Raw genomic sequence first — 25,711 nt, 5'->3', positions numbered from 1 at the left:
TCCTTTCCCTTTCCTTTTTTCCCTTCTCATTCCTTTCAAGAAGCACAGCCACCCTACACTCCTCTTGCTCACATATATTGCCTGCTTCTCCTAGAGTGGGAGGGGGGCAGGCCTCTGGGCCTTTCTATCTGGCCCTCAGAACTCTCCCCAGACCACACTCCTCACTGGCCCTACTTCACACCTGTAGTGTTTTTGCTTGACTGGGATGAGTCCACAAATTCTGATCATGCTTTTTGATTACCTGGAGGATTCAGAGGAGTGTGTGAGTGCATGTAGCCTAGGTTACATGGGCTTAAAAAATCAGTTTACTAGTCTATACCCTGCAACTGTCCTAGAAAAACCGGGACATCCTGTTTTTTCCTGTGAGAGCACAGCGGCCATTTTGGGCACTGCTCTGGATTCATTTTGGGATGTTTGGAAGCACTTACTCTATATATTTAAAAAAGCAGCTTCATGCAAGCCCTATATGGTTACTCTGGAGAAAATGAAATAATTATCACTATGGATCAGTGGTAGGCAACCTGAGGCCCGGGTGCCGGATGCAGCCCAATCACCTTCTCTATCCAGCCCGCGGACGGTCCGGGAATCAGCATGTTTTTTCATGAGTAGAATGTGTCCTTTTATTTAAAATGCATCTCTGGGTTATTTGTGGGGCATCGGAATTTGTTCATTCTTTCCTCCCAAAAAAATATAGTCCGGCCTACCACGTAGTCTGAGAGACAGTGGACCAGCCCAGGGCTCAAAAAGGTTGCTGACCTTCTATGGATGGTTTTCAGCTAAGGCTTACTAAGAAGAGACCCATTAAAATTAAGTTACATTACTAAGTTAGGTCCATTAAACAGGTCTACTCTGAGTAAAACTTCTATGTTTATCAACAAGCAAGGCCTCTCAGTTCAAAAATATGCCTGAAAGTATCTTCAAGAGCAGGCCTTAAGCTCTTTAAACAATTTTGCCCTGAGCATCTGAGGCAGCCTTTAAAGTTATGGCTTGGTTCATCTCTAGCACCCATGGGTGCATATTTCTTTAGGCTGTAGCAGGATTTCTTTAGGCTTAAGGAAGACTGTGTTCTTCCTCAATGAAGGGCTCTCCCCCATCACATTACATATAGCTTTCTTGATGCAGAACCAAATGCACCAAGATGTCACCAAAGCAATTCCACCACTGCTTTGGTGTTTTAGTAATAAAATTAGAAGGCATAATAAAATAAAATATAATAAGTAAATAAAAATAATTAAATGTTTTCTGCTAACTCTGATCTCTTGAATCCTTGTCTTCTGCAAGCTATTCATGTGCCACCATTAAAGTAATATTGTGCCACCACTAAATTAAGTTTCCATTCTAGTATGTTGCTCATAACAGTGATGGGAAGGCAGGTGCTAACTGACTCATCTATCAGTTACTATACAAATTGTGGACAATTGGTAAGCACTAGCATGCAGTCAACACAAAATCAATGAGGCTGGATAAAATGCCTTGTTTAGGCAAAAGGGGGAATGCAGAAAAGCCCCAGGTGTGACTTGCAATCATATGAACAAAATGGTTGATAATTAAATAACAGAAGAGTGCAATGATCGCTTCAGGAATGGAAGGCTGCAATGAGGAACTCTGGATTAAGCAGATAAATGGAACCTCTATTGAATTAGCATCCATTTGCTACCTAAATGGAGAAATACCATTGTAAATCAAGCAAAGATGCAAAAGAAAGTGGGGGAGGATTGAGGAGAGAGATAGAAGAGACAGAAATCTTTACTTTTCAGCGTAAGCAGTACAAGAAAACCTTGTTTTTAGCAGCTACACAAAACTATTCCATAGTGTTCTGAATGCATGTGTAACATAATAGAAAGAGGCAACTCCATAGATTAATTCTATTAATTAAATTCCAGAGTAATAAGTGTTCTCATTATTCTTTCCATTGTGAAAGTAGGGCGTGGGGAGAGATAGAATTATGCATCTTCGGCAGGATGACAGAGAGGGAGGGAGATATCAAAAGTATTGCAAACTCACATTGCAAAGACACACTTTGGCACAGAAGATACCTGTAAGCGGTAAGAGTCAGCCTTACTTTTGGGTGAGGATATAACATGATTTTACAAGGCAATAGTGTAAGCATAATACACACACTGTTATGTATGTAACAATATAAGCATAACACATGAACTGATAATAAGCAGTCTAGGGGCAATGAGAGATTTAAGTTTGACAAAACATTTGGCCCACAAATTAATCACTAGATACAACCAAAGTTATTAAGACTGGTTGATGTTAGGGCCCCACATTACCCTTGGTTTGTTAATTTGTGTTTTAATGGTTTGATTATTAATTTTCCTTTTTATTTGTAAACAACTTTAAGCAGGCTTAAGTCAGGCTTAACAGAGGGCTTCATGGACACACTATTAGTCTGGATCAGAACCGAATTTCCTTTATACCATGTGGACTGTAACGTTTAAGTACTAAATCCCAATTTTAACGTCTTTTTATTGTATAGAATAGTGTAGTCATTAGGGAGAAAGTTGTTCCATAATTCTTTTTTATATGCTGGAAATTATATTTCTTTCTACTATTTTTATCCACTGCTTCTCTCACCCCTGCATAAGTCTCTGTTTAATTCTTCTTCATTTCCCCGTGAGTTACACAACCTCTAGAACAGTGTTTCCCAAACTTGGCTTTCCAACTGTTGTTGGACTACAACTCCCATCATACCTAGAGAGCAGGACCAGTGGTCTGGGATGATGGGAACTGTAGTCCAAAAACAGCTGGAGACCCCAGTTTGTGAAACACTGCTCTAGAAATGCAAAGCCTTGCATGACCAGTGGGGGGGGATTGCTTCTCCTATAATACAATGGACAAATACATAGGGAATTTGAAGGCCTTCGGTAGGTAGTAAGTAGGAATGTATAAACTCATGACTGCTCTTTTTATCATTCAAGAAGGTGGAGAGTACATGGCTGTCTAAAGAAACAAAGCCCAGATATCATTATGTGCCTGGGTGATAAAGGGGAAAAAGTAGAAAATCAATAAAATTAATATATAAAACTATTCTATCAAAATACAAACGGAGTTGTTACACGTTAAATCTTAATGGCGAGCTCAAATATGATGCCCCCCCTCCATGTGCTGGTCACTAGAAAACACTTCTCCACAGCCCTCTCACACAACAGACTTTACATTTCTTAACAACTTATCACATAGATCAAGATATCACATGAAGCTGCAATTTGGGGACAGTCAATGGCACTGCAATGGAGCCACATTTAATTTATTGTGGCAGAAGCATTCAGATGTAGGGGACACGCATGGTGCTGTGGGTTAAACCACAGAGCTTAGGACTTGCCGATCAGAAGGTCGGCGGTTGGAATCCCCACAACGGGGTGAGCTCCCGTTGCTTGGTCCCTGCTCCTGCCAACCTAGCAGTTTGAAAGCATGTCAAACTGCAAGTAGATAAATAGGCACCGCTCAGGCGGGAAGGTAAATGGTGTTTCTGTGCACTGCTCTGGTTCGCCAGAAGCAGCATTGTCATGCTGGCCACATGACCCGGAAGCTATCTCTGGACAAACGCCGGCTCCCTCGGCCAATAAAGCGAGATGAGCGCCGCAACCCCAGAGTCAGTCACGACTGGACCTAATGGTCAGGGGTCCCTTTATCTTTACTTAAGCATTCAAATACTACTTTACTAAACCGAGACCAAGCTGAGAAGAAGCTGAGTAAGACATATCCAAGATGACAGTAATGCAAAAGCAAATGATCAATCATATCCTGATAGCAGACCCTCCAAGTGTCCCTATTTTCCAGGGACATCTCTGATTTAGAGAAGCCATCCTGGTTTCTGATTTGATCCTGGAATGTCCCACTTTTCCTTAGGGCGTCCCTATTTTCATTGGAGAAATGTTGGAGGGTATGGAGTTATCTGACCCCTGAGCCGCCTGAAGGCAATCCCGTATAGGGAAGTTTTAAAAAAATGTTTAATGTTTTTATATATGTTGGAAGCTGCCCAGAGTGGCTGGGGCAACCCAGTAAAATGTGTGGGCTATAAATAGTAAAATTATAATTATGAAATGGGACATCCCTGTTTTCATTGGAGAAATTTTGGAGGGTATGTGATAGCTGGTATGCTAAACATGATTACAGTTTATCAACTAAACATTTGCTGGATCATAATCAAAGCATGGAAAATAAACCATTTCTATACCTTTGGAAAAAATCTGTATCCCCAGTAAACATTAATTTGTAAGAGGTGGAAATAACTCTTTTTCGTATTTGGTAAGAATTTGACTGCACTGGTACTTACCACAAATGTGTAATGCTGTGCAGACTTGGCCACAAATTCTGATTTGCACTCTCCGATGCAGAGAAGTGCAGGGCCGGAACTGATGTCAGGCTCAGCCTGTCCCATCTCACACACAATTCTGAAAATGTAAAATCCATAGTGAGTCCTACAAAAAGAAAGGAAGTTGTACCTAGCTGTGTTCCCAGCCCCATCATTTTCAACCTTGATTCTCTCATCTTCTGAATGAGCTAATGATAGAGTCTTTCTTTTTTCCTTTTGCCATGCAGTAATTCAAAGGGGAGAAAATCAAAATTAGTTACAATTATTGCAAGCTGTAAACTTGAGTGCTAAGCAAAGCACAAATGGCAAATATATTAGCCTATAGAAGAGAAAGTGTGAAGTCCTTGAATTAAAAGATGAGTTCATTAACGGAATGGCTCTCATTGCAGGTCACAGTTTAATGAACAACAGGCACACATACACCAATGGAGTCTGATAAACTCTACAAGTTGACCACAAGAGAATGCTCAGATAGTGATGAGAGCATGAGGCAAGTGGAACATAACATCAGCACAATGATATAATATCCACAGATAAAACAGCTACTCTTCTCTCTCTCTCCACATGCTCAATCTATGCATGAAGGAGATAATTGTGACTGCTGGCCCACTTTTCATACAACAGGCATTATGCACAAATGGACCCTGTGCACAACTGTACATGTGATCAAGAACCATTCTTATGCCCCCCTCTAAAAAACCAGAGATTGGGGTGGGATGGGGGCTAGAATATATGCAGGGATGTGGTGTGGGACCAGCCACAATGACTGACTGAATGGAGTGAATGTATTGAAGGCAGTGCCGGATTTATGTATAAGCTAAACAAGCTATAGCTTAAGGCCCCACTCTCTCGGCTCCCCCCTCCCCCAAAAAATCACTATTGATATATTTCTTCTTAATTGTATTTCAGTTCAACAGTTACTTTGATAAAATACATATTTTGTTATGTGCAAATGGCTTTAGATACCTATTAGGTCCATAAATTACCATATAGCATATATTCAACACAAAAAAACAGCAACAATTTGTTGTTGACAAAGGACAGCAGGACATATAAAGGGCCCCATTACCTTCAGGAGCTTAGGGCAGGCATAGGCAAACTCGGTCCTCCAGATGTTTTGGGACTAAAACTCCCATCATCCCTAGCTAACAGGACCAGTGGTAAGGGATGATGGGAGTTGTAATCCCAAAACAGCCGAGTTTGCCTATGCCTGGCTTAGGGCCTCATCAAACCTAAATCCAGCCCTGATTGAAGGGGAGCATAACAGACAACAAGTACATGTACGTCTCTTTCTGTCTCCTTTATATTTTCATTGCCATTATTTTGGCTGTCCATTATCAGGCTGAAACAGGATGAGACGCTCCTTAAAATAGGGCTGCTGACAAAATCTGAGCTTGTATTGGAAATGAGGGTGAGTTGGGATTCAAAGTAATGAAAAAGGGTGGTAACTCACAGTGAAGAATGTATCACATGTTTTGCCATACAACTGAGTGGGTGGATCTACAGCTAAATACTACCAGATACAGCCCAGATCTCTTTAGCAAACTGTCCGTACTTCATGGTGCAACTGTGCCATATATATATATATAGAGAGAGAGAGAGAGAGAGAGAGAGAGTGGTTTGTGTGTGTGTGTGTGGGAGAGAGAGAGAGAGAGAGAGAGAGAGAGAGAGAGAGAGAGAGAGAGAGACCCACTTGATTTCTTGCAACACCCCTGCTTGCTGTACTGATGGCAGCTCATTCTGTGAAAGCAGAATAACAACAGCACCCTATACCATCCTTTCTGCAGCCTTAGTCAAATCTCCTTCCACAAAGAAACTTAAATAAACCACAAAGAAACACTTTAGACAGAATCTTTAAAAGAGGCTTAACATTAAGCACGTAAATGCTACCAAATGTGAGATCTGCTATCGCTGCACATCACAGCAACACAAGCTCCTCAAAGAGTTGTTGCCCTTGGAGAATCATAGCAGTTGTCCTGTATTCCTAAATCCTTTGTATGGTCTTCTCTATCATTATCTTAATCATGGATTATGTGCGTGCCTCTCTCTTTCACTCTGATCAAAATAGAGCTTCTTCCTTCTCCAAGCTTACGCACTAAACTCAGTGGGATTCATTTTGGTCACAGTATATAAACAGAATAAAAACCTACTGGAGGTAAAGAATCTCCCACAAATTCCCCTTCTTCTCAAGTATATTTGAATGCTGATTTAATTTGACTTCAATAATTAATGACGTGTTTTAAAACTGTATTATCAGCATCATTTTTGTGTGAATTAGATATATTAAGGACACTTCTGTGATTGTTTAACCTCCACTTACCTTGCAACCTATCCTAAATTCACCATGCCACACCCTACAGAGCTTCTGAAATCTAGTTGAGCATGCATCTGGTAAATGAGCTGATTTAGATGAATTGACAAAAACTCTGTGATGGGTTAGCAGGATTGCACCCGCCCCTGGTATGTCTGTCCCTCCTCCAAATTTATAGCTGCCCATATTTAGATTGCAAATTTTGCATGGTTGTTTTCTGTATTTAATGTAGGTTAACAATCATGTGGTTTGGGTCTACACGTTTGATTTTTCACAACCCCTATGCAAACATCACATCCATCCAAGGATGCCCCGTATAGGACAGCTGCATATTTGTGCATTGCAGGGGGTTGGACTAGATGATCCTCAAGGTCCCTTCCAACTCTACAATTCTATGATTTCTAAGTACCCATGGACAAGACAGGTACTTCTGGGAAAGTGCATTATATAATGCTCTTGATGAAAATATACAAACCGTGTAGTTTTTCACAGTTTTTCAAAACCCTATCCAAATTTACTCTGAAGTAAAGGTACTTCGAACATTCCACTGGTCTCAAAACCACATAAGAAAGCATTGCTCTAAATTTTGCTACCTTTGGTGTCTCTGAAAAAACACAACTTGTGTTTTCCATGGAGTGAGATTCCATTCCTTTTAGCAGCCTTTAGTTAAAGCTACCTTTTCATTCTTCCATTTCAAAGGCAGAATTTATACCTTTGAATAATAATGCACAGTTATGACACCCACAGGCAAGTAAGAAATTAAAGATGGGATATTAATTGCTATGGTCAACCTAATCCAAAATAAAAATCCTAATCCAGGCCAAAGCTACAGGTATCATGTTAAAAAAACTGACGCTCTCAGAAGAGCCAAAGGGAGCCGATTACTAGGTTAAGTGGCCCTTTAACCAATATTAACCTAATTGCTGGCTGATAGATAGCATGCCTAGAACATGGCAAATCATTACAGTCTCAGGATTCATTCTGCCCACAGAACCCTTAAGAGCGCCCTTTTATCTGGACTCCTATTGAAAAGGCAGCCAACACTTGCTGTTATCTGCCCAGGATAAATGTTTTAATGATGTTAACAATCTTTGAAAGCTTGAGAGCTCTAATTAGAATTGCGATTATAAAATCAGGGTTTCATGCCACCATCAAAAGAGGATAATTTCAATAATCCCCCATCCCTTCTCCTAAAAATAAAACAGAATATTACAGTTTATAACGTGTAATGGCTGTGCAAACCCATTCCTACTACAGCTTATGATGGCATTAGTACACGGCCTCAAGCTATTACTGTAATAATAATGTTACTTTGCTCTTCTATAGAATCTTTTATCCCAGGATCTAAAGGTACTTTTCAAGCACTAGGCCACCCACGCCACCACAGGCAAGAACAATAGATAAACATAGCTATGCTGATTTTTGAGAGGAGGCAACTAAGGCACTTAGTAATTTAGTGATTTGCCCAAGGTGAGTTAGAGCTAGGAGCAGAATCTCCTGGTGCAACCATTTGAATGCATTGCCTTCACCAAAGCAGGAATGATTTTTTTTTTTTGTCCTGCACTGCACAACATTTGCTAGCACTGTCAAATCCATTGCTTCCACCCACATCACTTTAATCTTCAGGGAGCATGCCATCAGAGAACAAGACTAAGAAGGTCTCCTCTGCCCACCCCCTTCATATATCCTACAATCATTAGCATCTACTTTAATACAGAATTGTTGCAGCATAAAGTTTATTCTCTTAAACTGCAGCTTTGTCAGTGGGAAATTACATTTAAATGCTTCCATGTATTTTTCAAAAGGCAGCAGCTCCCAGTAAACAGAAATCTTGCAGAGCAGAGTGAGAGATAAACTTCCCTCCCAGAAATGCTACTTTTCTATTTGCAGCAGGATATGCGGAGAATAAGGATAAGGATAAGGGACGTGGGTGGTGCTGTGGGTTAAACCACAGAGCCTAGGACTTGCTGATCAGAAGGTTGGTGGTTCGAATCCCCGCAACAGGGTGAGCTCCCGTTGCTCGGTCCCTGCTCCTGCCAACCTAGCAGTTCGAAAGCACGTCAAAGTGCAAGTAGATAAATAGGTACCGCTCCAGTGGAAAGGTAAACAGCGTTTCCGTGCGCTGCTCTGGTTCACCAGAAGCGTCTTAGTTATGCTGGCCACATGACCCGGAAGCTGTACACCGGCTCCCTCGGCCAATAAAGCAAGATGAGCGCCGCAACCCCAGAGTAGGCCACGACTGGACCTAATGATCAGGGGTCCCTTTACCTTTACCTTTATGCGGAGAAAAAATAAAAAGGCATCTCCTACCTGCAGTCGAAAGAAGTGGTCTACTCTACTACCTCATCCTGCTTTGTATATAGGCCAGGTGTTAAATCTTAACAGGAGTTTATTCCAAAGTATGAACACTGATAGCAGTAATCTATAGGGAGAAAGATTGTCTGAAGAATCTTCCTAAACCTCATTGAACTTGATTACTCAAAGGAGAAGTCAAGCTGAGAATATTACCCTATGCTTTGCTCTATGCCTTTACCAAGAAAGAGCTTTATCTTGCTTAGTAGTTCTGTACTATTATTAATTTCCATAGGGGTAACCATGTTAGTCTGTTGCAGGAAAAAACAACAAAAAGCCAGTGGCAAAGACTAACAAATAACAAATAAACTTTCATAGGCTACATTCCACTTGAGACATGGAATGTTATCCTGAGTTACAGGAAAATATAAACGTTTAGGGAAAGGAGTGGGATTGTAAACCGTGAGATTAGAAAGAAATTAAATGCAGAAAGTACAGATGATGACAATTATGTTATTAACAATGGCTATTCACACAAAGAGGACTTTCTATAACTGACCTTAAAGTTACAATCCTGAACAATGGAACATCAAACGGAGACTTGTCATATGAAACTGCCAAATTACAAAGCATCAAGATGTTCAATACTAGCACCTGCGGACTGAATCGGGACAAAGGTAGGCTGTTGTTTTTAAAATCACACTACATGTGTCAATTGGATTGCCAATGCCTGTTATCAACAACTGTTTTTGTGTGAATGGCTACTGTAAACAATAAGCATTATCTGAATTTTTCTGCATTTTGTTTCCTTCTGACCTCAGTGTTTACATACAAATGCCCAACCATGTGTGCATATTTCTGTAATTTAGGGTATTACGTCACATATCTGATGAAGCAGGCTGTGTCAATGAAGGTTATGCCATAATAAATGTGTCCATTTAAAAGGTGCCACAGTATTCTTCCTTGTTGTTCTTTCCTGCCACAGACTGTCCCTCTGGATATTCTTAAAGCTTCTAGTCAGTGGGTGAAAACAATGCTTAATGTTTTCTTTCTTACCTTAAGCTGCATGGATGAGCACTTACTGACATGCTCCTCCTTTCCGTATACTGACTCCCCCCCCCCATAGGAAACTCCACAAAAACAAACAAATAAGCAGCTAACACGAGGACATGTGTCACTGGGAAAGGGTTGTTTGCCCATCCTTTGTTACATGCCTATTTTCTAATTTTCAGCTGACATTTTTCTTAGTGAAATAAATGAATTGACTCCAGCAGAGGCCTATTCGGATTAAACTGCTGTCACTGCCTCACACGCTTAACAAATGGCTGCCTGCATCCGGCAGCACGGCAGGACGCATTCCAATTGGAACTGGGAGGAGGCTGAGTGCAAACTGCAAGGTGCTCATCAGGAAAGTTGCTTAGCAAAGCAGGAGCCCAGGCTTGGAAGGAACCAAAATGCTTAATAAAAGTTTTAAAGGGTTGTTTAATCCGCAAGATAGAAAGAAAGAAATTCCAGCCTCTCGGTTCTTAGTTGGTGCAAGACAGCCCTAGATCTTTGGAGCGCTGCTGATTTATACTCGCCGAGAATCTGGCCTGACAGGTATGGGGCTTTCCTTTGTGCAGTGCTGTGGAACGCGAAAGGAGGAAATGACAGGAATATAGAACTGTGTGAGGTGTTATGCGGGAAGGTGACCCCAGAAATCATCTCAGCGCCGAGGCAGGGTTAATTAAGCATAAACTATTAACTGGAGTTGTTGCCCTCTTCACCACCACACACAATATGCTGTTTAGGTCATGTTGGCCTTAAGAAAAGCAGTATGGTTTTGCATCAGACTGTCTAGGAGGAATCGCACCCCGAGAAAAAACCTGTAGGACCATACAACCTCAAAATGCACGTGCATGAAGGTTTTGAAACAGGACCCCTTTCTAACCATAATAATAATTTCCTCAGCCACTCTGGGCGACTCCCAACCAAATATTAAAATACAGCCATGATTCCTTCACCTGCATGCTGTTGACATGCAGAGTTTTATATGCAGAAACAGAAGTTAACTTTTGTTAAGATAACCTATACTTGGAGCACATCTTTAGTTGAAAGGTATTCACACTGAGACTTTGTATAAAATATGAAAGCTTATTAAAGGAAGCACATTCCTGATAGGAGTTCTGTTGTCCTATATAGTTGGAGAAGCCATGCTTGTCCCTTTGTTCACAGAAGATGGACTTGGAATGAGGTGGTGGTGGAGAGAGTCTAATAATTTCAACCAGGTGAAAACTGTCACTTAACTTCACAATAGCCATGCCTTATTGGTGATGCACTTAACATAATGAGATGTTCACATTCACCACCCCCTTGACCCCCCATGGTCACAAGGGAAAAGTACACAAGTGCTACTGGGGTGAATTAGACTCTATATGAATTCAAATGGCAAAGTCATTAAAGACACCAGATACTATTTCTATGAAGAGCGCAGGTTGGTACTTTCTCCTGTGTTATAAACAATAATCCTTAATACAATTTCATATTTTACATTACACTGGAGTAATTGCCAAATACATCTTTAAAAAAACCCACCAACCCACAACTTGTGATTTAATTGGGGTCTATTTGATCCCAATATATGAGAAGTAAAGTGCTTTTCACACATGTAAGAGGGTTACATTGGGTCCTGCACATTACATTACTATTACATTTATTACAATCCTAAAGCAGCAAATGTCACAGCTTATACACTTTTCCTGCTAATGCCTCACCCAGGCGTACAGGTTTATCCTCTTCAGATAACCAATTAGGATTCCAACTTTTAAATATAATCACCTGCCATGTTGTTCCTCCTAGCATAAGTATACTCAGTTGTACTTTCCCCCTTTGTTGCAAGGGGTAACAGCATTTATGCTAAATGCTGTAAGCGATTTTTAGCTCGCATAAAGGTTCAGGTGGTGCCACGTCAACTCACTGTTCGGCAATAATGTACTGCTCCTCCAATGGTGTACATTCCACACCAGCCACTTGTACGTTGTGGGCGATCTCGGAGAAATCCAGGCCCAGGTTAACACCACGAATTGTAACTCGTGTTCCTCCCTCTGGTGGGCCTGACACTGTTAGGATCTGGTGAGGGAAGCAGAGCACAGGGTCAACAATAAAAACAAACTACCGGTATATCTCACAGAAAGCCAAAAGCTGTATGGCCACACAAAAAGGGATTGGAGCTGCATGTGTTTGTGTAGAAAGCCTAGCTTTAACCCCCCCCCACCATCTATTGTGAATACTGTTTCAACAACTTTGAGCACACTACGGTACTTCTAGGCCCCAGTGACCCATCTAGAAAATGAGCATACAATTTAGGAGCATAAGGTGGCTAAAGTAATGTATGAAACCAGAGAGCAGGGGCTGGGGAAATCAATTTGTCATTAATTATCCTTGTCAATATACTGTTGTTAGTTTGTGGTACACAAAGCACCATCTTCTTAGGATTATGAAATCTGTTTTTTCCCCCCAATGATGCTAAATATTCAAAAATTATCTCCCCACCACAATAACTTTGGTGTGGTATCCCAGAAAGCTTAGTGAGGGGGGGGGGAGGTTATGGACCAGGTATCATTATGCAGGTAAAAGCAATTCTCCCTCCTGTCACCCCCACCCAGAAGAATGCACCCCCTGTTTGGTATAGATATGTGCAAAATCACTGTTAAAAAGGTGCATGAAATTGCCTTTTAAGATTTGGACAGAGCTGCTTTTGTCCAAATGTAAAGCAGGATCACTGCAGGGAGATTAGTGCCTATTTAATGAGTTACTAAGCAAAGATACCTGGAAATGAAGCATTAACTGGAACAGAATATTCAGTGAAGTGTAAGTTGTTCAAGACATCTGCAGTGTTTCCAGGTATGAGTAATGAGGAAATCTGCCCATCTGAATATACTCAGTGAACATTACAGTAGCAGAAACAACTTAATGGCCTGTGACTGTGAAAAGTCTAAATACACAGCTGAGTTATACTTTTATTAGGATCAATGTAAATGCCACAAAATGGTGAGCAAACACTCAAGTTCTCCAGAGCTCTTCATCGGGCTAACATTAAGCAAAATAGAGGGAACAGGGAGGAGAGCTGGCTTGGTGTTGAAGCATGAAGCCTAGCCTACATTTAGCCTTAAGGCAGCTTATAAGAGGACGCTGCAGACTGACTGCACAATCTAAACCTTGGGATTGAGAGAGTTTGGATTTGGTGGATCTTGGGCCCAACTGGGTCTCAACTAGTGTAAGCCCCTCATCCCAGCTCAGCAGGGGTTCAGTTGGCTAAGCCTGGGTTGTTCCCCCAAAAGGGGAAAGGTGGGGGGTGGGACAGGGCAAGGAGAGACTTACACCTCTTCGAAACCCCTTGGCAGCTTCCTCACATGACCTAGCAGCTTAACGTTGGCTTTCTATAGCTAGGCTTGCTCTGTTAATTGGATTATATGCTGCTAGGATCCAGGCAGGCATTACTAAGGGCTGTTGGGTCAAAGAAGCAAATAATGGTTGATTCCCCATTTTGAAAATGTAAAATCTAGCAGTTATCCAAATTTGTCTCCAGTTTTAAGCAAAACACACAGATTCCTTGTGAAGGTAAATAAAGGGGGAAATGTTCACCTTACAATTTTAGCTTGTGTACTAGATAAAAAGTCCATAAAAGTCAAATTAGGTGGCATTAACTAGTGGTTTGGGGGCATAGAACCCTGAAAAGTTAATGCGACATTTTTGTTGGTCCTATAAAGTTATTTCCTGATTGTAGAATTAGATTCCCCTCCCGCCAACAGACCAGTTTGAATCTCTTTACTTTGTGTGTATCTTGGAGAACCCTGAACTGCATTGGTCAAAAGTAGGATCCTAAAACTGATTATTTAGGCCAATTTATTTCTGTAAAAGTTAGTGGATCTCCAGTCAGTTCATCAATGGAAAATAAATTCTATGTAAGTTATACTACAATTCCCTGATAATAACATATTCACCTAATAAGAGATAATAAGACTAACAAAGATTGAGGTGTCATTCCCAAACTCCAAATATATATGATGCTAACTCACAAAGCAAAGGACTAACATCTTACAGCCCTTTATTGACATCTAGTTGCTAGTATATTATGTTTTTACAGTATAGTGCTTCTAACTCTTGTGATATAGTTCCACATTTGAATTTTCTCCCACATTTGTAGAGGTGATAAAGTTATTTTATTAAGAAGGGAAAACTGAGATTCTCACATTTTCAGCATGTAGTATTAAAAAAACAACAACTGAAGAACTGAACAGATTCCCAGACATTTCTATAATTTTCCACTGCCTCTACTGCTTGGCAAATTTTGTGGCTGTCATTTTATGAACTAGGAATAGGCCAGATTTTGAGGCAATTTCTGCAAATAGTTGTGCTTCCTTTTGCAAAGGGGTGTGAAAAATCACCCCAAAAGTTGAGCATGTTTCACTGGGATGAATGTGTGGTGTTTGTTTTACAAATGGACCCTAAAACAGACTATAGCTAACCCCCCCCAAGCACAGTATTTGGTATCATCTTAGGATACATCTGCAGCACTTGTGTTCCTGTCTGGTTAAGGGGTGTGTGTGTGGAGGGGTGTGTGTGAGTGTGTGTGAGAGAGAATATTTATTCCTTCCAGACCATCATGTATTTGTCCACTGCAGCAGTACTGTATAATCAAGAAGCAGTAAACACACATGTAATATGAATAAGAGAAGACCCAGTGAATATAAGATTATTACTTCTCTCTGTCTCTCTAATGCCACCTATCTGCATGGTGCTGTACAGAGCAACATAGGCAAAATAAAAATAAAAATGGGTGGGATCTCTGCCCTAAGGAGGTTACAATAAATTTTAACAGCAGGGGAGATAACAAAGAGAGGGAAAGGATGGGAGGAAATGAGAAAGCAAGAGCTTTCCATATGATCTCATGCAGCAACTGTGAAGGTAGAAACTTAAGAATTAAGGTGTTGTTTTATTCTGTTGTACTTTATATGGCTATGTAATATATAATATGACCCCACACCAATGGACCGTAACTCCAGTATAAGTTTAAATATAATAATTCAACAGCTATGCCAATTGCCACCTGTTTCTTGCACAGCTGTGGGAGGCCAGATGTGAAAGTTAAATTCATAGCAATGTAAAATATTCACAACATATCCTTAGAAAGTGTCACTAGCAATCCAATCATTCCTTTTAGCCTTTGTTGTTGCATTTCCTCTTGCAATTTTCACATGCGCTCTAAACACTGCAAACCCACTAATTCTGTCCGGCTAAGAAGGCTGTGTCGTTTACCGTAATCACTCCTAGCCCAGCATCTACATCTCAGCTTCTGAATCATGCCCTGACAACCTACAGGCGTGGGAGGCAACCTCCGTACCTACTATGGTGGAACACAAGAAAGCTGGTGGGAGGCTACAGCTGGTTGTTAGTGGCAGAAATGTCTGCTGGGAGGTTTAGGACTGGCTTTTTATAGACTTTTATAAAAGCTACTAACCTTAAAAGGCTTGACAGTTACTTTGGAGAACTTCATTAAGCTCCGCTTTGGACAGGCACTGAATGTTAAATACCACATTTTATTAGGGAGCAAAGCATTCACACCTCCTTAAATGTCTTTTGGAAATACTAAAAGGGGGAGTTTACTTCATGACCTGTCTATTTATAGTACACCTCTGCCACAAGCACTTCAGCTCCTAGTCTAGGAAAAGGTACCCTCTACAACAGGGGTGGGCGGACCACAGCCATGTCAGATTCACTAGGACCGTAAGATCTACCCAGCAGAGCCAGATGTAAAGGATACATAGTCAGAATGAAACATCAGGTTGCCTCTAAGCACATTCTGAGCTGAAGAAATTGCTTTCGGTTCAAGAACTGAACAGAGGTCCCAGCCTTTCACACAAAAGTATGCCTGCAGACACGTAATTTAGGTGGGGAAAGTCATATTGTTGTTCCTGTTGATAAAGCAATTGGAAACCCTGATCTACTGCAAAGCACCCAGAGATTTACCAGAAGATCCTGATCTCCCTTCTGCCCACCACTGATCTACAACCACCAACCATCTCCAGTACACCATTGCCTAAACTTCAGTGCACTGTGCTCAAATTATAACCTGAGTACCACTGTGTACTCACTCTCCACTCCCACTACAAGTTGGTCTTCTAGCTCACATATGAGTGCCATGGGCTACATGCAGTCTTTGGCCAACTTCTGTGAGGTATGCAGGACCTCTTCCCACTGCTTAGCTCTAGGAACAGTGGAGTGGTGCTCCTATGACAACACTCATCAGCTGTTCCTATCACACCATGTGCTTTCTTCCTCTTGCTGTCCACCTGATTGGTGCTGGGAATAACTGAGGAGTGTTCTGATGGGATCTAGACACTCCCAATGACTTCCCTGAATGCAAGCCTTCCTCACTCAGTTCTTGCCCTCAATCAAATCACAGCCAAACCCAATTCTTTCCTCTCTCACTTACGTTTCTTAATTTTTCTCACTTCACTTCTGCTCCTTTATTCTGCAAGTCTAAAATCATATTATTTTAATGCAAAACACATCCCAAGATATAGTTGACTGTGCAGGTACCATTATGTATAGGGCTGCATTGTGTTCTAAAAAACACTCCTTTCTTTCTCTTGCCTCTGCTTTAGTTCCCATCCTCCCCTCTGCATTCAGCCCTGGGACTAAAAGCTTTAATCTCTTCACTGTGTAGCGTCTGTTACACTCCTGCTTTCTGTAACTAGCACTCTGCAGTGTGTCTTGTATCATTTTCCTTTGCAAAGCATCATGTGTCTACAAAGGACACGATACAAAAATCAAAATGCATTATATTATACTAAGCACCGTTGAAGGCCTGCTGCTGCTAATGTTTACAAGTCACCCGTACACTATGGTTCACGATTCTTGACAGTTATTTCCCTTACATCTGTATGTTATTTTAAAAATGCATTTGCTGCAGCATTTGCATCACAAACTGAGGTGCTTTGCCCCTCCCATAAAAATCCAAAGCTTTTACACACACACACACACACACACACACACACACACACACACACACACTTATTTATTTAGATACTGGGAACATTTCTTATCTGACTTGAGTCAACAAAACCTTAGTACAATGTCAAACAACGCAGTGTGGCTTTTCTGTTTTCCAAATGTTTTGACCTGGAAAATACCCGAACCAGACTTCCCATTCGACCTAGATTTTAGTGGCCGCTAATTGAACAGTTTTGAAGGAACTGTGTCACAATGCAGCCGCGGGGTTAGAACAGATGCATTCAATTAATTACAGCTGGGGAAATTCAGTAATAATCACAGAAGGCAGCAAATACTTAAAGGGTCCAGTTATATAGACCTCTCTAGACATAACAAGACCAGGCCAAAGTCCAGCCAGCTGCCATGTCTCTGGTATCCAAACTAGAAGCATTTTTTATAAAGAAAAAGAGTAGCTTTTAGATCCTATTTGTATGTAGATTCAAGGTAAATTATATGAGTTGGGGCCAACTTCAGGTTTCTTTTGGCATTACCATGTTGACATAAAACCAGCCACACAGTTGCTATCATTTTACTATAATCCTCTACCTTTAATATTAATTAATTTATTTCATTTATTTATATTTTACCTTTCAGGATACAAATTCTTCTAAGGAACACCAAACTACAGCTCTAAAAGCCACAATAAGTAAGATCAACATATAAAAAGTCATCAAGATCCTTCTCACGGGCAGGTGGTTGTAGAATGGCTCTGTGGTTTGGGAAGGGGAAGGTCCAATTGAATCAGGCTCTGAGGTGGTCTTTGCCTGTTCTTTCTCTCTGAAATCCTTCCCACAGGACAACTGATAAAATGGGGTGGAAGAGCAGCAGGCTCTGAGGTGATCTTTGTGACATGGTTATGGCCTACTCACAGCTTCTCTCTTCAAAAACTGACAGTTTGCTCAGCTTCCATTCCCTAGAGGCAAAAAGACCATTGTAGCTCCTTCTAAGTCCCAATATACAAGCTGGTTTTCTGGGAAATTGAGCAACTCCTGCAGTAGTTAACACCCTAACAGTTGCACCTACCAACTTCTAAAAGGCGACAACAGCACATTTCCATCTGACAGGTGGCTCTGTCCAGCCAATCCATCAGAACCCAACTTGAGTCAAGAGCCCTTAAGAATTAAATGTTCCCAACATTTCTTTGCCACTTTCCCTCCAAAATGCTGCACTGCTTTTGAGGAGAAACCTAAATTTGTGTAGGCATACCTTTCATAGGCTACATTTTTATTTTCTTAAAGCACCTTTCTGCCCCTTCATGTAGCTAGTCCATTTGGATTCATGTGTGCATCAGTGGGATTTGACAGAGAAAACCAACCTATCTTGTATTCCTGTGAGATTTGCATGACAATGGGATATTCTCTTAGCCTCCCCACAAAAGTATTTGCTTTGCTCCCTTGGGGTTCAGAACAAACATAAGGGGAGTATGGTGGAAGGCCTACCTCAGCCCCCCCTTTCACAGCTGGCCTACGCAGATTGGCAATCATAACAGAAGAGGAAGAGTATAGCCTTCCCTTTACAACCTTCGCCTCTTTCCCTCTCCCTCCTGGAATCCTTCCAACAGGACAGGCCTGAGAGGGTGGAGAAGGGAATGTCTAGCTGGAACTGGCTTTGAGGTAGCCTTGACTGGCTCTCTCTGGCTCCTGGAATCCTTCCCACACATCAGAAGTTGGTACAGCAGCAGCCTATCACACAGAAATTTAGCAGGCGGCGCTTTTCCTAGAACAGAGATAAATGATGGAAAAAACTAAAATTCTGTGTGTCAGGCTGCTAAAGGCACAAGATCAGTGGTGTCAGAAGATGTTAATTAAATATGTCATAGAAATGCTTGCTCTGGGTGAGGGGAGGGGTGTTATTAGCATCAGCAACCAAATTACAGCCAGATCATTGTAATTATCATCTATATTTCACTTTTCAGCTCTGATCCAGCAAAGCATGTGCGCAGCAGTCAGAGATGTGCACACAGAGCCCTTTTAAAAAGCTGCAGCTGTACTGATGATTGGTGGGTAAGGGGGAGAGAACGGAATTGAATCCAGTCCCCTGGTAGCAGATCCCTGGGATCCTAGCTTAAAAAAGAAAAAGAAAAAAAGATTGTGTGCAGTAGCTATGAATACTAGATCGAGCTGGGAAATCACATGAATAGCACCCTGCTGCATATACAATTCCCTATCCAGATAGGGATATATATGCAGAGCCTTTTTCTATTAATGCACAGTCCCTAGTTAGCTGGTGTGTTAATACACAAGATGCTTAGTAATCCTTACTGCATTCATCGTTGCAACAAAGAGGAAAGGGAGGAGAGTGTTTCTAGGACAAACCTCCAACTCCTGGAATTTGCTACTTGTGAGTTCTAATCCCAACTCTGCCAGCATGTCACAATGCTCCAGCTGCTTCTGATATTTAAAGCCCTTTACAATCACTGGATAAAAGAAGCCACGCAAGGCAAAGTATTATATTATCATTATGAAGGTGTCAGTCAGGAGAAGTATCTATGGGGACGAACATATATTAGGAAACGTCCTCCAATGGTTCTCCTCAAAGCCTGTCATCCAAGCTCCAAAATATTAATTACCCATCACAAGGCTTCGCTGATAATAGGAAAAACCTTATTTGCCTGCCCAGAAACTGAAACAGGAGTTATTTTAAAAACATTTTTCCTATAGGACAGGTGCAGAAGAGGAACTGAAAAGCAAGACTACATAAGCACACATGTGTTATAAGTCAGACCATTCTCTACTCTAATGGGCAGCAGCTCTTCAGGGTTTCAGACAGGAGACACCCCCAGCTCTAGCTGGATATTCTAGGGATTGAACCTGAAACCTTCTATATGCAGCCTTTGCCCATGACTCAATTATGCTCCTGTACCTCTTAGTTGGGACGCGGGTGGCGCTGGGACACGGGTGGCACTGTGGGTTAAACCACAGAGCCTAGGACTTGCCGATCAGAAGGTCGGCGGTTCGAATCCCCCCGACGGGGTGAGCTCCGGTTGCTCAGTCCCTGCTCCTGCCCACCTAACAGTTCAAAAGCACGTCAAAGTGCAAGTAGATAAATAGGTACCGCTCCAGCGGGAAGGTAAACAGCGTTTCTGTGCGCTGCTCTGGTTCGCCAGATGCGGCTTAGTCATTCTGGCCATATAACCCGGAAGCTGTACGCTGGCTCCCTCGGCCAATAAAACGAGATGAGCACCACAACCTCAGAGTCAGTCACGACTGGACCTAATGGTCAGGGGTCCCTTTACCTTTACCTTTTCTTCTTAGTTACCTCCCATCATCATTAATTTAGCTCAATCCTGTGGTCTGCTGTGCAAAACAAACAACTGGATAGAACTGGGTAAATGGGCCAGTACAGCCTTGCAGGTCATGATGTTGCACTGATACAGTACAAGAAACAGCAACTAAGCAGAAACTCAATTTCTGCAGCACAATTAGACTGCAAAGACAAAAGGGTGTAATATTCCAACATGTGGGTACCAGGACAACATAAACCAAGCAGCACCTCTTCAGCAAAACAAACATAACTGACACACAGCTGCCATTGCTGTGCTGTTGCATGTACCACATTAACACAGACACCATCCCACTGACATTCACAAGTCCATACTTTGCAAAAGGATGAGAACAGGTGCCGTGTGTGTGTGTGTGTGTGTGTGTGTGTGTGTGTGATATTTTTAGAATTTTGTTTTGAGCATATTATAATATATTCCAAGGTCTCGGAACAGCAAGCGAGAGAGGAAAGAGGGGATAAATAAAATCAATTAATCACAGGTGGGGAAAAATGAGCCCATCAAGTCCTGTAATAAAAGCCATCTTGAACATAATAGCACCGTATCTGACAAAAGACAAAAGAGCACCGTATCTGACAAAAGAGGGGAGAGTTGCAAAGTTGTGGCCTTTCAAAGCTATACGAATAACATACGCTTTTTGTTCCATGGTTATATTTGTAGCTGGCTCCATCCCAGTAGATGAGCCCAGCAGGGGCTCAGCACATCCACAGAGCTAGTTCATCAGCCTGGCATGATCACTCCTTGTCTCTGTCTTAGCTGATAGTACATTCCAAACCTAATTGTTATCTCAGCAGAGCAACTCCATTATTCAGCCTGACACTCCTCCCCGCACAACCCCCGTTAGCTGTTTGTTGCAGTGATGTTATATTAATGAGGCCTGCAAATAAATGAATAGGAGATCAGAGCACTGCTTGTTCATAAGGAAGCTGATTTTTTATTTATTTAATCACTGATGCTGCGGGCAGCAGGGGAAGATTTATGCTGTCAGGGGGGACATGGGATAGATCCCAACGATGCACTGTGTGGATGGAAAAGATTTCATGTTAACATGTACACTATTATTGATTTTTCTTTTATGTCAACAAGTAAAGATCCCCCTAATCTCCACTCCCCATTGGCTCATTACTGTTTTAAAAAGCTTACATCTCCTTGATCTGTTTCCAGTGTTTCTCAAACTTGGACCTCCAAGTATGTTGTTGGACTAAAACTCCCATCATCCTTGGCTAGCAGCACCACTGGTCAGGGATGATGGGAGTTGTAGTCCAACATTCGCTGGAGACCCACATTTGAGAAACACTTCATGGAAAGAATAGTAATCTTCCTCTGATGCAATTTCACCCTCTTCCTCTATTTTCCAGAAAGTTCACTTGCAGTCCTATACATTTTTGAGGGCTGGTACAGCACTCCTGGATAGCTCAGTCAGTAGAGCATGGAACTCTTCATCTCAGAGTTGTGGGTTCAAGCCCCAGGTTGGGCAAAACAGTTTTCAAAGCATGGTTTCAGAACCTAGGTTAAATGGGAATCCTGGGTAGCGCTAACCATATCTAATGATACTGCTGGAGTAACGCTTAACTGACGTTAGACTAGGAGTTCAAATTAGTGCTCCAGAATGCAGAGGGTGGGGAGAGATTTTGCAATCCTATGGTTAAGAAACAAAATGCTACATGCGTACTGGTGCTCAGGAGTATGTTCTTAGTTCAATGGTATGAACTCATCAAGTATCTATGCCTGCACATAGTTAGACTGCATAAACTGGCTGATTCAAACTTAAGTAGCCTCACTGTTTTTCACTCATGGAAATCACTGATACAAATTACTATCTACCATGAACATTGAGAGTTGATGAAGAGGAGTGGCCTAAGATTTTCCTAACTCTAATTTGAATTCCTGTTAACAAGGGGTCTTATGCTCCCCCCCCCCAAACAGAGGCTAAACCATTATGCTTTTCTCTTCCACAACAGTCCTATAGGCAATCTGAAATCATTGTAACACCTAGCAGAGTCCAGTACAATTCACAAAACAATCCTATACATGTCTGCTCGGTAGCAAGTTATATTGCTATCAGTAGGCTGAAACCAAGTCATTGTGAGAACTGAACAATTTCCACATGTGCAACAGAACTTTGCATCCCACCTCTACTCATTGTAAACCCCACAAGCATGTACACAAGCACACCCACCCAACAGATCTGGTCTGGAGGTTTGTGGGAACTCTCGGGGAAGGTTTGTGGTGTGAGGGATATGCAGAAGAAGAAGAGGAAGTTCTGGTGTAAGTACAGAAGGTGTTTGACTTGTGGAATGGCTTTGCTGGATGCAACCCTATGGGCCTTACTCTCAGCTAAGTGTTGATGGAGCACGTTCCTCAGTAGACACACACAGTCTGCACTATTAGCCTGCACATTCTGTCTTATGACCATGACTAAACTGAGAATAGTCAACATCAAACCAGGTTTTTCTATCCTCACTTTCTCTGTTTGGATTAACATCCTGTCTGATTAAGAATTCCAGAGAATTAATTAAAGTCCCAATAAAGATATTGTAGATTTTGAAATTTAACTCAAGGATGATATTGGAGAAACAACTTGGCCAGCATTTGCTGTGAGATGTTTCTTTGTTGAGTCAAGGAATTGCTTTTGCCTTCTGGTTCGCTTGAGGAAAGGAAATGAAGTGAAATCTCTGATTTCTGAAAATGTTACATCTGTCTGAATCTTTCATTTGGAAGGAAAAATTGTTCTCCGATCCCTTTTCTTGCTCCTGGTGACTTGCAACCCCCAGGTCTTTGCACGCAGCACAGAGATCTTTGTGAGAAGAACAACTTTAAAATGCTGAGAAGGCAAGTTTGTTTATTTATAGAAGGGCTCAAGGTTTTGATTAAAAATAAAAAATGGAAACTAAACCCCTTGGGATGAAAATAAAATGCACTAAGCCCATCAGGTTGGCAGAAAGGGCGGATCTTAGTGTCACACAGAATCAAGCTGAAAGAGAGGAACATTGCTTGGTTCTAATGGCTGTAGAAAGGAGATGACAAGTTCAGTCTTGAGCAAAAAGCCAGCATAATGTCTGTGCTTTGCTTAAATACTATTGAAAATGAAAGGCTGTGGCTAACAAAGCACCAAAAACCTAGTGAATATGGGATACCAAAGTTAGCTAAATATATTTTCACACATGCTTGCATGTTGTACTTTCAGAGCAACAATGGGGGGGCAGGGATCTTATTTAGTCCCTGATTATGTAGAGGGGAAGATCTGCAGTACTGTACTATTTTTCAATAATCACTTACAAACACAATATTCATTTTAATAGTGGGATGAGCTTCATAATGGTGTGAATGTTTGCCCATTTGTTTTGCCATGGATTTAAAAAACCCACTGGTTACGCTTCTTGTATTAGTCAGCCATAAAAGTAAATTAACATAATTGCCTGGGTTTTTGCATAATTGCAATTTATATATAACATTTCTATCCTACTCTGTGCCTCTGTTAATACTCTATTTATTATTGCTATAATTGTATTGATACTTTATTTTTCTTTAATTATAACCTTCTTTGAGAACAACTGTTGAAAAGGCTATACATTTGCCAAACAAACAAACAAACAAACAAACAAACAAACAAGAACATAGAGAAACAAAGACTGAACCACTTTGCTTATGAAACTAACAAATATCTGAAGTAAACACTAGGAGCCAGGAAGTCCTAAGTCATCAGTTGCTACTTGTCACTTCCCTCCCCCCTAGAGCTCTCGAGGAAGCTTAACAGCAACAAAATTGATACCAGGACTTAGTGTGGTATTTCTCTGGAAACATAGGCGCCGACTCCATGGGGCTTGAGGGGGCCCGAGCCCCCTCAAAAATTCGTTTGGGGGGGCTCCGCCCCCCAATAATCTCCGGTGCCCCTCCAGCAGAGCACCATCGCCGCCCCTCCCCCAGCCCAAAATGCACAGGGTCGGGCTGCATGCCTCCTGCCCTCCCTCCCGAGCAAAAGCTCCACCCAATTTCCTTCAGAGCTGATTAATAGGCGCAGCACGCTCTCCCCTATTCGCTCACGAGGAGGCGGCGCCACTTTATTTGCATATTCATGAACTTATTTATTATTCATGAGCTTTCCCGGGCCCCCCCCAATATTTTTTATAAGTCCGCGTCCCTGTCTGGAAATGCATTTGATCTATATCCAACACCCATTTTGGTCTATCTAATACTCATTTTCTCCACAAAGTATCATTTTCATTTAAAATCAGTTATTTCAATTATCCTAGATTATTCTTCCTGCCATTTTAGTATCCTTGGCATGTGTGTCTCAGTTCCATATACAGTGGTACATCGGGTTACATACGCTTCAGGTTACAGACTCCGCTAACCCAGAAATTGTACCTCAGGTTAAGAACTTTGCTTCAGGTTGAGAACAGAAATCGTGCTCCGGCGGCGCGTCAGCAGCAGGAGGCCCCATTAGCTAAAGTGGTGCTTCAGGTTAAGAACAGTTTCAGGTTAAGAACGGACCTCCGGAATAAATTAAATACTTAACCCGAGGTACCACTGTATACATTTGAGTTTTTGAAACCATTCCCTCTTTGGTCTCCACCTCAAGCAATCGCAAAATATGTACTATAGATCAACTTCCCTACCCTGGGGCCCTTCAGATGTTTTGGACTACAACTCCCATCATCCCTGACCCTTGGCCATGTTGGCTAGGAGTGATGGCAGCTGTAGTCCAAAACAAGGCTGCTGAAGATGTTGCAGGATCTCATTCAACAAATGAGCTGATAGGGCTTTTGAGTGTTGACTGGTGTCTCTGTGTGACATATAAACAGTATGTGCTTTCACAAGAGCTCTCAAGTCGGGATTTGGGGATGATTGAGTGAAGTTAATTGAGACTCATTTACTTAGAATAAATAGGTACCATTTCTTGTCAAAAAGTAATAAACTGAAGCACTAGGAGTTGTTGTTTTTAACTAACAACCCATAAAGAGGGTGAGGAGTGATTCAAGGGAGCTTAATGAGGAATGTGGGAAAAAGTGGTGAAAAGAATATTCTGTTCAAGTAGCCATTCCAGCCATTTGTTCAGCCACTGCTCTTCAGAATGAGCGAAAAGGAAACATCTTGCAGTACTTACTGAGAATCCACAGCCAATTGTTCTTTGCAATTGTTATAGGAATCCTAAGGTCTTTATATATATATATATATATATATATATATATATATATATATATATATATATGAAATGTTCATAAATGTACAAGGCAAACACATGTGCATAAGTATAGTGTCTGAAACAGTACAGGAGAGCAATCCTGAAGCCATTTTGACTCTCCCAAACTGACCTCAAATATTCCTCTGCAAGGAGGAAGGAAATGGGGAAAGCTTTCCAGTTGTCTTTGGACTGTAGGGGCATTACACCTCCCTTTGCAAATACAGTCTGGCAAGTATCTGTTAAGCTGAGCAAACTATCAATTTATTGGGAACTAAAGTATTTACC

General features: G+C 41.5%; 1 protein-coding gene across 2 annotated transcripts in view; it reads right to left on the bottom strand.

Annotated features, from left to right (window-relative positions):
* The window catches only part of PLXNA2 (plexin A2), a 412,046-nt gene that overhangs the window by 92,434 nt on the left and 293,901 nt on the right, over window positions 1–25,711 (bottom strand). For both annotated transcript variants that reach the window (XM_081195162.1, XM_081195163.1), the window contains exons 13-14: window positions 11,884–12,035; window positions 4,286–4,403 (exon numbers count right to left, since the gene is read on the bottom strand). In XM_081195162.1, the coding sequence (XP_081051288.1) occupies window positions 4,286–4,403; window positions 11,884–12,035 (270 nt within the window). The remainder of the gene's footprint in view (window positions 1–4,285; window positions 4,404–11,883; window positions 12,036–25,711) is intronic.

The sequence above is a fragment of the Podarcis bocagei genome (assembly GCF_964188305.1).
Source record: "Podarcis bocagei genome assembly, chromosome: 5".
In the NCBI taxonomy this organism is placed as follows: domain Eukaryota; kingdom Metazoa; phylum Chordata; class Lepidosauria; order Squamata; family Lacertidae; genus Podarcis; species Podarcis bocagei.
The sequence above is the reverse complement of the archived record's forward strand: the minus strand, read 5'-3'. Positions and strand labels throughout refer to the sequence as shown.